The following is a 15,955-nucleotide window of genomic DNA, read 5'->3' on the forward strand; positions in this document are numbered from 1 at the left end:
GAATCACATTCTGCGCTGGCCTGAATGCTGCTCTAATCTCATTAACAGCCACTGCTCACATCATACAGCACTTAAGCTCCTTTCAGTCAAGTCTCCAGCAAACATCTCAAGTGTGCCGTCTCTGCCTGAGCACAGACGAAATAAATACCGGGTGTGACCCACCCTTTGTGTCAGCTGGCACCAGGGAGGCCACAGCCAGCCCAGAAGCTATTCAAGATAATCAAGATGTATTGAATTATTAAGTGAATCCTTGGCTTGCTGTTGTAATAAGAAGTTGGATAAAGATATTTTAAATGTAGATGATTCTGAGGCCATCAAAACAGGAAATTACATTGATTTCCTTCCATAAACAAAAGATACACCATGGACCAGCCTGGCAGGCTGAAATGCTTGTTTAGGGAGATGCTGATTGCTCAAACTCAGAAAAGCATAAAAGCTAACAGAAAGCTATGTTGCGTGGATACAATAACAAACATATGATGGAAAATTTTTAAAGGAGGGTCAATTCTATTTTCAAGAGGCCAAAAAGGTATCCCCAACCCCCTTACATCCACTTACAAATGCCACAGCTAGCCTTTAAAACATTACAGCCAACAAAATGGAAAACAACTTCAGGCTAGCTGCCAAGTCAAGAGGGCTACGTGCCCGATGTTTTTGAAAACAACAAACTAATTCATCAGGTGCACACAAATCTCTAGGGATAAGATCTAGAACACAGAAATGCAGGGCAAAGGCAGGAAAAAGGAAGGAAAACTGCAATTTCCCCATTCAAAAGTAACAGCAACTGCAGAACAAAATAAATAAATAATCAACAACATTATAAAGCCATTTAACTTTCTAGTAAATGTGGATGTGATAAGAGTATGCATGCCTGGGATCAAGAACACTTTCCCCAAGTCTGCTTTGAGTGATTTGGCAGCTGGTCTGGCCATCCTGAGAGACAAGGCAGGCAAGAGGGTAAAAGTCAACAAGAAAAGAAAGGCACTGAGGCACTGACAGCAGATTAAGTAAGGACAGGAAAAAAAAGAAAACAAAAATAAGATGTAGGCCAAACTGCTGGCTGAAGAGAGAGATCAGTGTGACGTTTGAAAGACAGGGAGAAATGAGGAGAGCAGCAGGACTCAAATCTATGGCAAGAGACACATTAACCCGTTTTGCAGTTAAACCTTCAGTGCTACTTCAGTACTCTGTGGATGACGGCTCTTCTGTAAAAATGGCAGAAATCTGCCTACACCTACTCGTACATCAACTGCCATGGTGATCGGATCTGCTATCTTCTGCCAAGACCACATCTGCCCCGTGCCTCCTCCTCCTCCTCCTCCTCCCTGTCACTTGTTCCTCCTCAGTCTCTCCCTCGAGTGCCGAGCAGCTCGAAAACAGGCGTCTGATTAACATCAAGTGTTCCTAACGACCTCGCGTTCATCATGCAACGCCTGCTGCAACAAATGTTGTCTGTGTAAGTCAAAGTTGAATTTCTTTGTATTCATGTGATAAATATACCAATGTCAATTAGATGGTTATCTGCATGAAAAATAAAGAGAAACAAAAAATATTTGGTTATAATAATCATCCACTTGACCCCGACAGACGTGATCACTGTATAGTAAATATCCCGATAGAAGAAGAAGTTCATTTTCAGTCAATCTGCTAATAGTTTCAGCTCTAGTGAAGGAGTACATTAGCATTCACATTAAACTGTCCTTAATGTGCTTTTTCAGGGCTACCTTCTGTTTACATTTTCACCTTAACGGTTCCAGTGTGCGCATGCAGTTTTTAAGTGTAGTAGATGGTTATAATGAACACTTTTTTAATCCGTGACCCAAAATTCAATCTTGTTGACGACAGATCTGTGGGTGCACATGTGATGGGACTGAGGACATGGTGTGCTGCGGGCAGAGAGCAGGGCGAAAGATGAGTGGCCTCATTTAGACAAAGATTTATGAGCTCAGATGATGGCGGAGACACGTTCATGTCTCTGCCTCCTGTGTAGCAGGCCCAGATGAGCTGACCTTTATAAAAGCTTTTAAGCGGGTGCACAGCGGCTCTATCAAGAATACTCACATCTACCACTAGCAAGGAAACACCTTTTGAGATAAAAGCGCACAATGCATCAGTACTCTGCTTATCCAAAACAAAACACACCTTGTTATCACAAAATGGCACATGGGTGTTTCTGGGGTCCATAAAAAAAATGACATTAAAGTTATGGAGTTTAGTAAAAGGCTACATTTTTAACCCCACTCCCAGTTGCTCGTCTGTGTATAAGCAATTAGAGCAGCAGTCGGTCATTAAACAGCAAGATTAATGCCTTGTGATCGACTGTGCTCAGGGGGATTCTACCAAGCCTGGCCAGAAGGTTCTCTCCTCTCCTCCACTTCCTCCTCTTCTTCTTCTTCTTCCTTATCTGCGAGGAAAGAGAGAGAGAACCAGTGGTGCTCTGTAAAAGCTCCATTACTAATTAATGAATATTTTTTGAGCAGAGGGAAAAGCGATATAGATAGTGAGAGGGGCGAGGGAGACTGCTGCACCCAAGGGCCAGAGCTGCATGCATGGTCGAGTCCCTGCGCTGTGCCAGTCAATGGAGATCTATCAGAGGGAGCAGGAGAGGGAGATGGAGCAGGAGGAAAAGAGGAAAGTAGAGGGTGGTTCACAGGCAGGAGATTAGCCCTGGAAAATTGATCCCCAAGCACAAAAGCCATCGGCCTCCTTTACTTTTTTCTCCCAAGAGCTGGTCTGGGTTTATCTATTCATCATTCTCTGTATTGCATACTGAAGTTTAGAACCATCTTTGAAGGGAGAAAAAAAGAAAAGAAAAAAAGCACCACAAATCCTGAGCCAAGGTTAACCACTAGCTAATTATCTTTGGTACACATCTATGGCCTCTCTGTGACCACAGCCACACCAACAAACCCTCACCAAAACTGATTCTTTCCCGTGTTGTTTAGTAGTAATCGAATGGTATAGAAAACAAGAATGTGCCATTTGCTGGAAAGAGAAAATAAAGCTTTCACAGTATTAACAGGATGTTTAAATGCCATTCCAGAATTATACACACGGTCATAATTATACATTCTAAGTCAGTTTCTTAATTAGCTTTAGCCATAGTCAGGACTTCATGGTCCAAACACTTAACTGTCCACTTTAAAGCTTTTGGACTCCATGTTTACAGCTAACGTGTGAATCCTTTGCCTGGGGCATCCACTGGGCTGCAGTTTATACAACGGGCCTTGCATCACTGTGGGACTGAATCACATTCATTTGTTTTGCGACATCGCTCGTGTCTCTATCCCCGAGAGCAAAAATGATATTACAATCTTTAAAATAGGATTGCAAGTGCAGAGTCACACAACCACATACCTGATGGCTTAATCTTTTGCAGTAAGAATATGGCCGTGTAATAGACAAATATGATCCTACATCTTCCTATTGTCAAGATTTGGCAAGTCATAAAGATTAACACTTAAAAAAGGCACAGACAAGTTTATCAATGCAGACGAAGTGGGACAAAGCAGATACTAGTACCAATGGGCTTATGGAAACAAGCACCAGGAAACAAAAGAAAATGTGGTTGCATGGCAGCAGTACCAATAAAATAAACAGAATTTATTGAAATAATACAATTGCCGTTTTAAATTCACAGCTTTTTCTTTTTAAAAAGGAAAATGTGCGGCATTATCCCTAAAATAAACGATGATCACGCCCCCTGCCCCTCTCTACAACAGCACACTTTTCACCTTGCCTTAGAGTGTGGCCATTTGGAACATTGTTGATGACCAACTCTTTTTTTTAAGAATAATCCGACTCTGAGAATACCAAGATGTTAGTGACAAGCTGCTCACCAGCTTTGACCAACAACAGGTCCAGTCCAATTTTATTATTTTTTATTAAACTAGATAGTTTTTCCATTTAAATGTCTGGAAGAGCCCAGTAATAACATTTTAAAATCATATAACTTTAGTTATATTATCTGTTATGTTATCAAGGCAGACTGTGTTATGGGCAAATATCGCATTGTTGTCCAAAGAATCGATATAATATTGTACCATGATGAAACTTGTGATTTACACCCCTACTCATCATACCATCATTATATAAACAACAGCTATAATTTCAATGGATGTTTTGGTATCTGAATGCTGCGGAAATGTGTCGTCAATAAACATCTGTATTCTGCCGGTAGAGCTTCAAACAGAGTATCTCTCACAGATATGAGGGCAGTTCAATAATTTTGAAGTTGTGAGATTTTCACAGAAGACAGGAAAGAAAGGAGACAACATGGCCCTCAGACTACTGAAATATGCCCTTTGGAACTGGATATTCTGCCCTGTGGTGCAAAGCAGGGTTGTTATTATTTCACCATTGATTCAAATAGGCACAGAGGAGAGTGCTAAAACAAGAACAAAAAAAACTTTGAACTTAGCAAAGCCAGAAAAACATCCAAGAATTACCGCATACCAGCAAAAACGATTGTCAAAAGAACATTCCAAAACACGAGTTCATCAACTGGTGGTGGAGATTATTCTCTCCCTCTCTCTCCCTCTCTCTCCCTCTCTCTCCCTCTCTCTCTCTCTCCATCTGTGTTCTTTGCGTTTTTCCCCTTAGACATAAAATCAGAAAGGTAAAAAATGAATGCGATATGAAGCCCACCACTGTAGAGTCACATGCAGCTGAGCGAACTAGAAAGACCCAAGAGGGAGACGTGGTGCCAGACTGCCAGCAGTGGAAGCCCCGGTGGGACATGTACAAGGGAAGGACGCTATGGAGGGTGGGAAAAGGGGCCAGGAAAGACTAGTAAGAAATGTTCCACGAAGCAATTACCCTCACAGATAGACATATATTCCTAATTTCTATGCAAAGAAAAAAGATCACTTGGTCTCTAAGGGGAGGAAAAGGCAGCCATTTATCTTTTGCTTTTGATACCCCTGTTCAGGAGATTCCACCAGCTTTTGAGGGGAGATGACGATGAAGAGAGCATTTCATTTGCATAAGAATACATGCCTATACTCAACCAGTGGGAGGGGGGAGGCAAGCCATTTAATTCATCAATGGCACTCACTTGTTGGGAATACTTTTCTTTTCATGGCCAGGGGAAGATTCAAATTGGTTTTCTCGTTGTGTTAGTACGAGCAAGATTGTCCAACAGTGTAGAGAAGGGGCTTGGTGGTTACCCTTACACTTCCTTCAATGGTGATTAAGTGTCAGACATTAAAAGATCCCTCAAGTTTTCCACCCTTCACTACTCTCATCTCTCTGGCTCACTCCTTCTCCCCTCATCTCCCTGGAGAGAAGGGATTACTGGCACACTGGTATACAGAAATGGCACTCAAAATTAAAAGACTTTCACAGGCCGCTAATCTAATGAGGGTGGAGGGGAGTTGAAGGGGGAGGGTGAGTAAGCACCATTTCAGCTTGCAGAAACGAAAGGAAAAGAACAGATTTTCATGTTTACCGCCAACATCGTACTAAGACTAAAAAGAGGCTGAAAACTCAAAAAGGAAATAAAGAAACATTTCCAAGACAGGCTGGAACTAAAAGCACAAAGGTTTTCAAACCAGTGGAAAAACTGTGGCAGTTCAAAGGCAACAGTTGAGTTGGTCTGGTCCAGCCAAGGCCTGTCCTGCCAGCGCTAGCTGGTAATTGTCGATTCACACCTCCTGAAGAATGCAGGCAGCCAGGAGTGTCCACAAACCCAATAGACTGTCAATCATCATCCTACTTCTTGGGTTACACACATGCAATAAAATGTATACTTGAAACGTAACAGAAATAAGTCTGTAAAGAATGAAAAAAGGGGAGAGAGAGAAATTCAAACCCTGGCTCACCTCTGCATAGCTGGCCAATCATGGCCTGAAGTGGGTGTGAATAAGTGTGCCATAAAAGGCTATATAAGAGGACAGTAGCATCCCCTCTCCAGTGGTAAAAAAAAAGGTGCACATACAGGTAAAGCCATCTAGACAAAAGGTCCTGACATTCCTTCATCCCCCGTCTCAGCTGTGTAATCAGGTCCCAGGACACACCATCCTGAACAGACTGATCAGCAGCTACAGAACGGAGGTTGGAGGAGAAAAAGAAGCCCTCTGGCTGACTTTAGATCCATCTTGAGAGGGAGAGGCTGCTCCACTTCGTTTCACCGGCGGAGCCCCACAGCAGCTACAGGAGGAGAAAGGCTCAAGAAGCAGGAGGAAGGACGTCTTCCACAAGAGAGAAAGGAGCCGAAGCTTCCAAAACAGGAAACACAGATTACACCGCCCATCTGGGAACCATTCACACCGAGACACTGTTGAGTCAGGGTGCAAACACTTGAGAAACACGAGGAGTGGGGAATGTGAAAAATCACATCAGGTGCTGGGGATGCATGTCTCTGTGACTGTCCACGTCAACATCATTCTCAAGAGGAAAAGATGTGATCTACATGTAAAAATTCAAAAGAACACCACATCAGAAACAAGACCTGCCAAAATTTCTGCCAAAACATGATTCATCACTTTTAGAATACCTGGAAGGGAAACACAGTGCAGATTTTTTGGTCAATATTCAATTATATAATTTCTATCTCCTGAATCACAAACAGTACCATGTTTAATCTCCCCAAAGCAAGCGTCAGAAGAACATAGCAATGACTCCAACAATTTCCAAATATAGATTCTCCATACCACCCTCCCTACTTGAAATATAGCACACTCTATTAGAGGGTCTGGGCCAGATGCTTCAGGTAATTACCAAGACCCGTTAGGCCTGAATGAGCTGCCCATCGTAGCCTTGAGCTCTCATTTTGAGTCCACTTCAGGCACAATGTCCCATAATGAAGGAGGGTCACAGGCGGGCTGTGCTTGGCTCAGACTCCAAAGTTCAATCTACATGGCAAAGAGCATGAATAAAGATGGCCACCTTCCATCATCCACCGCTAATATTACTGAAGAGGGAAAACAAGAAAGTGGGGGGTGTATGCATTTGCCTCGTTTCTGCATGCTGTATTTCTTACTTAAGTTATATACGGACTGAGCTCAGCTTCCTATCCCTTTTTCTTCATCATCAATGTGACTAGGGCAGCAGTCGCTTAGATATGATAACCCTCTCTCAAACACACATGAAATAATTAGACAGCGTGATGCCCAGTGTCTCCAGGGAGAGGGAGTTGCCCTACAGGTGTTGGCACTACCAGCTTTGCTGGCTAGTTTATCAGTCAGGGGAGGGTGAGGGTGAGGGGCATTGGGGAGGTTTCAGATTACACAGATTTTAAACACTTCCCTGAGGCTCTCACTTACAGGGTACATCCCCTGTGCCTACCTGACAATCAAGCAGTGGAATCTGTATCATTTTTCATTGTACAACCAATAACGCATCTTGACAGGGTGATCGATGTTCAAGTGCTTCTATTACAAAAGCTGCAAGCCCTCCACACTTCCCGTTATCTTTTACAACCATCACTCTTTTAGCTCTTAGCTTTTAACCTTGAATGAATCAAACATTGGTAGGAGGTGAATTTCATATTCATAGATTATTTTTTCTTGCTGGAGCAGAGACTTAGACATAGAATAGCAGTCATCTCCTGCTCTCTTTAATCATCTAATTTGACAAAACAACTAGAAAAACAAATTAACTGATTATCTGCCAAACTATCATGGAGCAGCAGGAAACCTGCTCCTAACTATAACAACCACGTCTTTGTCAAGGAGCACTCTCCCTGCTCCTTTGAACTCAATCAATGAATCCCAACTAGCACCCTGGGTGTTGTTCAGTATCTGACCCCGACCTCTGACCTCCACGTAGTGAGGGAGCAGCATAATGAGCATGTACTTGCACAGCTTAATAAAACATACATTGCTTTTTCCAAATGACAAGCCCTTATGTGTATGCAAAGCGCCCCCCACCTGCAAGCTCGTGGTGGATGAGATCGGCGAAGTTGGGGTCATCCCCCCACCAGAAGAGCCAAAGCTCCCTCCGCCCCGGCCGCTGACAGCGCCGCCATACGCTTAGCACGTCGGCCTTCAGGCAGCGGCTGAAGCTGCATAGGATGGGGTCCTCCTCCGTCACTGGAAAGAGGATGGGTGCAGAGATGGGACCCTGCCACACAAACCTCTTCCATTTGATCCCTGTCAAGTCAGCCTGCAAGACAAAGGGGGGGGGGAGAGAAAGAGATTGTCAGTTTGCAGAGTCGCTGCTTCAGGATCCACTCAGCACCTCAGAGTAAACGTGTGCTGAGCACAGTGTAAAGAGTAGGTATTAATCCTCTTCTATGGGGCAGTTCAACCACCAACTACTTCTGACAACAAGTCATCCAGGCTGTCAAAACCAGAGGGTGAAAAAACAGAAACGAGAAGAATTAAAGACGTGATGATACACTGTAAATTACAATAAAACAGAGCACCCTTGTATTTTGAAAAAATCAAATAAAAGACATATTGCCCTTAAATTGGGACATTTGTTTCTTTCTGCAAAAGAACTGTGTACTGATACTTCAGGTGCTTTCAATATCACCACGAACAACATGTTCGAAAAAAAACAACTAATGCTGGTAAATATGGTCTCACCACCTTAATCCTCATTATTGGTGAGTGCTGGGGGGGTGCTTTGCCTTTCTATAAACGCTGTCTGGCTTTTATAGAGGGAACAAAACACACAGGAAAAAGCCTCATAGGCAGTAAATCACTGGCGGGGTTATTAAGTGTTAAAGCAGGAACATTACGCTCCACTGCTAGCTAGTACTGCTGCTAATCATCCAAGCGCCGACAGACTACCCATATCTACCTTATAACACATGCACACATACACACACTAACTACCACAAAACACACACCTGATGCCTTAGGCGTACATCACCATTTCCAGCCTGCAATCTTGGTCCTCTATCTATCCTTGTAGACATTTCAAGTAATCTGTGCGAACAAGGGACTGCTCATCTTCACGCCATTTAGTCCTATTCCGTTCAGGCTGAGTTGGCAAGCTGTCCCTCTGTATATACAACTAATTAATCCATTACAATTCAGGGGATATCTTAACTCAAGTGCAGAGGCGCTGAGCCTGAACAAGTGATTACCCATGGTTATGGCGAAGCCGTAGTCCTTCACCTGGCTAGGGATAAGCTAGGAGATTTGTGGCGTTAGTTGTAATGGTGGTGGTGGGGGTTGGGGGTAGGTTGGCGACTGTCAAAACAGAGCATTGTATGGTGTCAGCTGGACCAGAGCTGGATCACAACAGGTCAGCAATAAGAAAAAGTGAGCACGCAATAGTTTTGACTATATTACTGTGCAAGTAATACACCACAGCAGCGTACTGGTAAGCTTGTTATTCCACAATTATGAAGTATATACTGTGTATATCATAAATAAACAAAAAGGCATGTGTTTAATTTGCTCTCCACCACTAAGTCGAGGGGAAAACTGGCTCATACACATACATAAAGTGTCATCATAACTTAGCACAGCAGTCAGGATGCATGATCAAAATATCAGGACCTCCAATGAACAATCAGGCTCCTAAGGAATTCAACAGCTGCTGAGGACAAGCTCCAAGGTGCAAACAGCAGAGCCAGGTCTGTGTGTAATGACAGAGCTGCAGCAGTTAGGCTGCTTCTTCCTGCTGGAGTATGAGAAGCACTACATTACACCTGCATCTCGCAAGGAAACATCTGTGCACACAATGCAAGGGGAGAGTGGGGAGAACGGTTAACTATGAAACCAGATCATAAGCAGTACAGAAAGTCAATTAGCAAGTGAACCCCCCCCTCCCCCCAATCTCACCAACCATGGGTATTCCCCAAAGGTATTGTGCGTTTTGTGGTGGAAAAGATGTGGCCTACAGATTTCATTATTGCCCTCTCCTCCTCATCGATATTGGTATCACATTTTGTGACAACATGGTTATGTGCTGCACACAGACATCAAGCTGGTGAAAGGGCACCGATACTTTGCTTTGAACTACATGACTCTTATTTAAATGAGTGCTTCAGGAACTCTCGCCACTCTTTTGTAGCCACTTCCACCCTTTTTGTTGTGCCTCAAATCATTTTATTTATATAAATAAATTACATTTATGTTCCTAATACTATCCATATGTGCTTACTTTGCCCCTTAAGAGTTCACTTCATGTTTCAAAGTAAGCTGTAACATAGACCACTTAATGAAGGATATTGAGATTGCTCTTACATGCTTACAGATCTAATGCAGTAGTAAAGTGGATTCAGTTGTAACATAATTCCTTGACATTTTCTTTTACTGTTGAGGGAGTGTGCATTGACTTGTATTTGCATCAACATGAAGTCATATTAAAAACCCTTTCACATATAAATATAGAGTTAAAAGGTCATTTCCTACAGTATCATCCATGTAAACGCTAGATTTACAAGAACAAAGATTTATAGGGCAATGCAAACTGCTCTCGGTCCAATCTGTAGCCTATAAAATTTGACTACAGCAATTAAGCAGTTACAATCTGTTCGGAAACAATTAGTTCATTAATTGTTAAGTCGATCAATTGAAAATTAACTGATGACAACATGGGTTACTGTAAATTATTCAAGAAGTAACAATAGCAAAAACAACATTTGATGATTACAGACTTTCTCAGCTGACAAACAGGTTGCATTTGTGTAAACTGTTGCACGGATCCACAACACAGAGTCATAATTTTGCAACTTTATGTGCATGTGGTCAAGAGAAGGTTAAATAGTTAATTAACAGTCCGCTTGGTATCAGGTGGCTTTAAAAATGGCACGCGGTGAAAACACTGACATGCTTCTTGTTATTGACTACAGTTACTGTGCTACAACTGTACACGCGGGGCAACTTGAACCAACTGCCCACATCCTGTGGGTACATAAACTTTGATCTGGTTCATTTCTGAGATGTAGATACCGTATTAGCAGTCACAGCTAGAATACTGATTAATGCTGCCGATGCGCTGCTAATGAGTCAATGAAATACAACAGCCTACAAGAGCAGACGGTGAGACTCTTCATTTTACATTACACATCGATTTATCACCTTTTTTGCAACTATTTCTGTCACCATCAGGACGCTGCAGTGTCTCTGCCAAGCAGGCAATTAAATACATTATGAATGTTTCCTTTAGAATACATGGCCCACAACAAAAACCTTCACTTTAGCAAATGTGGAATACAAGAAAATGTCACATGCTAGGAGAGCAAAAAGGTCAACCAGTTTTACCTCCAGTCCTTCCAGTGAGATGCTGAGCTTATTACTGTGTGTGTGGTGAGAAACTGAAACCCCAGAATGTTTTAAAGTCACTTAAACAGACATTTGTGGAGTTTGGGTCAGTTGGTAGTCTTACCAAGTATACAGTATGACCACACGTTAAGCCCACAAAGTGAGAAAGTGAGGATCTGAAGCAGCTCTAGGGCTGGATGAGTTCATTTTAATGACACGCGTCTAAACCTGCTAAGCTTAATTGGGAGAATTAGACATAAATGTCTGAAGTTGCTTTCAATGAAACGGGTCTCTTCCTGCGAGACTTCAAGCTAGATCTGTTTTGTTTACACAGGATATAAGCCAAGTATTTGCACTGCTGATTCATAGTGGATGCAACGCATGATGAAGACAGAAAATGTGTTTATAAAATGTATGATTCTACAACAATAAATAAAACCAAATGTCCCTGTTGAAACACTAAACTTTTGTTTTGTAACTATTTGCACATTATGAACGAGACACAGATGATGTGTTCAGGTTTGTGCAGCACTGCTGGGTGGCAACACTGGGTTTCAGAAACTGACTGACTGATTGCAAGCATTGTAAGAAACATCTGCCTTGCAATTAACTCTAGCAACACAATGCATCTTCTACAACATCCTGATCCCTATAACAAATTACATTAACTGATTGTTAGTTCAATGCTGTGAAACATTTAAGGTCTTTGAAAAGACTGCTTCTTAAACAAGCAATCTCTTTCTAGTTACACAGATGTACGGTAACAGTAGGCTATATTATTTATTTAAACTGCTGTTAAACTGCCATTTCAATAGCATTAAAAAAAAAAGTCATAAAAGGTTACGGTGTAGAAACATTAAGTCAGATTGCTTCTGATCGTTTGTCCCTGTTTGGTTTTCAGATGTTGCACAAAATACATTGTGTATAAAAACAAACTGAAGACAAACGGACAAAATATTAATTTACGTCCGTACATATTCTGGGCCTGAAGAGGCAGAACTGAATAGCCCCTCTGTCAAAGACGGGACACGTCAGTACTCCACTCCTCATCAACAATATGCTGCTCTATCAAGGATAAATGGGTCCTCTGCAGTTGTTCTCTCGTTTCAAAATAAATTGGTGGCAGCCTGTGTGCAAAAACAGAGGGCGCCACAGATTTCTGTGCATTTCCTTCTGATGTTCATGTTACTTGATGGGCAAGTTTTTCCACATGCCTGTGTATTTAATAAATGCTCAAGTATGTGAAGTTATATCTTTCATATGCCAGAGCCAAACATCACACTGTTGTATCAGGAGATAATCTACAGCCAAATGCACTGGATACGACAAGGAAGTTTTCCTAAGGTGTCACGTACTTCGGGATTACGACCCCTGATTTAGACAGTTGCTCACCTTCCCTCTGGCCACTTAGGGTTCCGGGTCTCAGTAGGGAACACTGTGTTCAAACAGCTGCCTTCCTGCCTTTCAAGATATGAGACAAGCAACAGGTGAAGCTGCTCAAATCATGTCACAGATGCTCCTCTCCCAAGTCTCTTTTCCTGTCTGTCACCTCTCACCCTTAGTTAACTCTGTCATGCAGCAAACATGAAACTAACAAGTGTTTGCATTTTTTTGTTAAAATGAATGCAAAATCAATCAGTTTCATTCAAGCAACTTTATGAACCACTATTGTTAATTTAGTGTATGCAACACTCAATGCTGTCACCAAAAGCTTTTTTAAAGGTTAGAACACACGGTGCTGAGAATGCGTGGAGGCTCAAACTACAAACGTCATGAAAAGCCAGCTACATGTGTGCATGCTTAATGATGCAGAAACTAAATGTACACATCAAGTTAATTCCAATAAGCCCACTTTAAAAATAAAAAATAAAAAGTAAGCAACAAGTAGTATCATACTCCAGAGAGGAGTCAACTGAAAAATGAAGAAGGAAAAAAGTACCACAATGTATTCACATTCTTTCACCATAAAACCACAAAGTGGAGTCTGTTCAGCAAATGAGTCATAACAGCAGTGGTGTTATGCTTAGTCTCAGTGTGCAGGAAAATGTCAGCCAGACAGGCACAGCACCACAACTACCAGCCTCCTCGCCTGTCCACTGTAGCCAACGCTGCCTTCAAGTGCCGTTGTAAACACAGTAATTACAAGTTCAGCACACACAATCGACCCAACTAAATAGTATTGAGAGAGTGGGGATTATCTGCAATGAAATGTTACCTTTAAGGGGGCAGACAGCTTGGAAGCTGTGGAAATTTGTGGCAAAAGCAGTGTAGCATTTCACTATGTTGTTATAATACTACATTCTATGTCAACGATACTATTGATGAATTTCTACTCTCACTCAACTCTTCAAAACGTTTTTTTTTTTGTGCATATATTAACAAATCAATCTAGGGTCGATGCACTTTGTGGTCTTTAACTTCTGGCATTGCACCACAGAGTGGTTCTGTGTCATTTAATCTATAACAAGACTCTACTTTTTCTAAGGGTTACATTTTAGCATGGGACAAAACACATCTCCAACTTCCGACTGTGGGAGCAGGATGTTTAGAGAAGCTCATGGAGGCAGCATTACACTCTTCAGCTAACCTACAAGTCAAAGTGTAGTTAAGCCTGCTGACAAACCTAATAACTGCAACAACAAACACATTCAGACCATGTTCTTGATTATACAGCCAGGAGGAGGAACTGTACACACAATCAACACTTTTCCATATGCAAGTGAAGATTGTGGACTACACAGTGGATTCTCACTGCACTATTTAGCCTATCTTACAAGGGATTTAAAGAATACCTGTGAACTCCAAGTGGGGAGGAGCAAAACCACAACTGTTTAGTGTAATGTCCACTAGCCACAACTGACAACATGATATGATGAAGAAGATAGAGAAAGGGGAATACAATATATGCTTCATCCTAATGTATAGTGTAGTTTATGTTAGTAGAACGTGTAGCTTAGATATGTAGTTACCTAGATGTTTGTAATGCCCAGGAATGCATGCCAAACATTATATAATCAGCCTGGGGCCTGTGCCCTAGTTGGTGTGAATACTGGAAAATGAAGTCCAAGGAGATTAAGCCACTGACAAACAAGATGATGACATATTACATAAATATTTAACGTGCGCAAACAACTACTGTTTCCACAAATAAGTGTGTTGCATGCTTATTGCAACAACAACAAAAAGAGCGTTCTCTGCAAAGCATAAGGGGCGTGTTTTTATCGACAAGGTGTGCAAGTTTGGCATTGACACTCGTCCCTCCAGGAGTTGTCAGTGTTATGCATAAACACAGGATTTCACAGCGAATGCTCAGTGCTTTCCCAGTCTCCGCTACAACTTAACGCTGCAAACTAAAGTGCATGAGGTGTTTGGTTTACGGGTCACTACTGAATAAAAACAGTGGAAATGTAATAAGAACGAGATAGCAAGTTAATAATAAACAAGGTGTTGAGGCGAAAGGGAGAAAGTGCTACAACAAGTAACTCATTGGGAAACGCAGTAATGCTTTTGACAGTGAAATGCACAACATTTGTGTCCGTGCTCACAGGCGATATGTTGCAGTGTGTATCCTGAGAAATTTAGTAAATTAATCTTAACAAGCAAGTGGTGTTAACCTTTAATGTTTGGTTTGCGAATAGAAAAATGGAAATGTAGCAGAAGAAGATAATAACAGACAGGCCGTGACAACCAGGCTAAGTGACAAAGTGTTCAAACAAGGGAACACGGGGACATTAGCGAACTGGGATACCTTGTTGCCCTGAAATGATGTCAGCTCGACAGGGCCGTAAACCTAGCTAAGCTCCTATCAACTGATGCCCGTGTGGCTAACGTTAGCTTAGCCCCTGTTCAGCTAGTTAAAAATGGCTGCTTTCCTTTAGTTTTAAATATCTTACCAGACAGAATAGATTGGAATGGCAATCCTCCAAGCTGGCCCCGTTTGGTACATAACAAGAACTCATCCTTCTTCACTGCGAGATCCAACTCTCCATCATTTCACTTCCCGGGAAATAAAGAGCAATTTGCGAATGTGTCTTTTCAAAGATGTGCAGGCTTAATCAACGAGAAATATTTTTTGTAACATTTGGCTGGAGGATAGTTAATTCAACAACCTTCCAAATGCAGTTTCCCCGCCGGAGCTAAAAGCGGATAAAAGAGACCGTGTGGGCTTTATGTCGACATCTCAAAAGCATAGAGTAAAAACTCATTAAAGGAAGCGGAAAATGTTCATAAAACAAAAAGAAAAGGAGAGCAAAGAAGCAACTCTCCCCCTCCCCCTTAGCCCTAAAACGGTCTCTGCTTAAAAAAATAAAGACGTCCTGCCTTACTCCTCCATCACAAAAATGTGTCTAAAAACGGAATACATCCTGTGGAAACCTCTCGAAATCTGCCATCGGCCTATATTTTAACGATTATTTCGGTCATTATTTCAGCCTCGGTTCCTGTTGGTTTCCATTTGAATTCATGGATTCCTTTCTTTAATGGCGGCCACAGGGACAACTCTGCCTTCCACAGCCTATTGGCTCATTCGCGGTCAAAGCTTTGTCAAGCCGACCGAAGAGAGATCAACACACATCAGAAAGTAGGCAACATTTCCGAAAAAGTAAAAGTATAGAATTAGTTTGTTTTAATATTATTACTAATGCTATAAAAATTGCTTTAGAAAAACCTAAAATTGTGAATTATATTTTATTATTGAATAATAAATTAGATGTTTTTGTTGTATTTTGTGTCATGAAAAGGTGCTGCAACATGCAACAAACAGTGTGCGTTTTATTTTGACAGTCCTGACA

At 41.8% G+C, this 15,955-nt stretch overlaps 1 protein-coding gene across 3 annotated transcripts in view; it reads right to left on the reverse strand.

Moving 5' to 3' along the window:
* med13a (mediator complex subunit 13a) overlaps nt 1–15,662 on the reverse strand; it is a 74,308-nt gene extending 58,646 nt beyond the window's left edge. Inside the window, exons 1-3 of one of the 3 annotated variants that reach the window (XM_029447424.1) lie at nt 15,275–15,662; nt 15,059–15,161; nt 7,872–8,106 (exon numbers count right to left, since the gene is read on the reverse strand). In XM_029447424.1, coding sequence (XP_029303284.1) covers nt 7,872–8,106; nt 15,059–15,124 — 301 coding nt within the window. In that variant the 5' untranslated portion in view covers nt 15,125–15,161; nt 15,275–15,662. Of the gene's footprint in view, nt 1–5,822; nt 6,409–7,871; nt 8,107–15,058; nt 15,162–15,274 lie in introns of those variants that run through there. The other 2 variants (XM_029447423.1, XM_029447425.1) reach the window with 2 other exon arrangements.
* Between the last annotated feature and the right edge of the window lie 293 nt (nt 15,663–15,955).

The sequence above is a fragment of the Cottoperca gobio genome, chromosome 14, assembly GCF_900634415.1.
Source record: "Cottoperca gobio chromosome 14, fCotGob3.1, whole genome shotgun sequence".
Classification (NCBI taxonomy): Eukaryota; Metazoa; Chordata; class Actinopteri; order Perciformes; family Bovichtidae; genus Cottoperca; species Cottoperca gobio.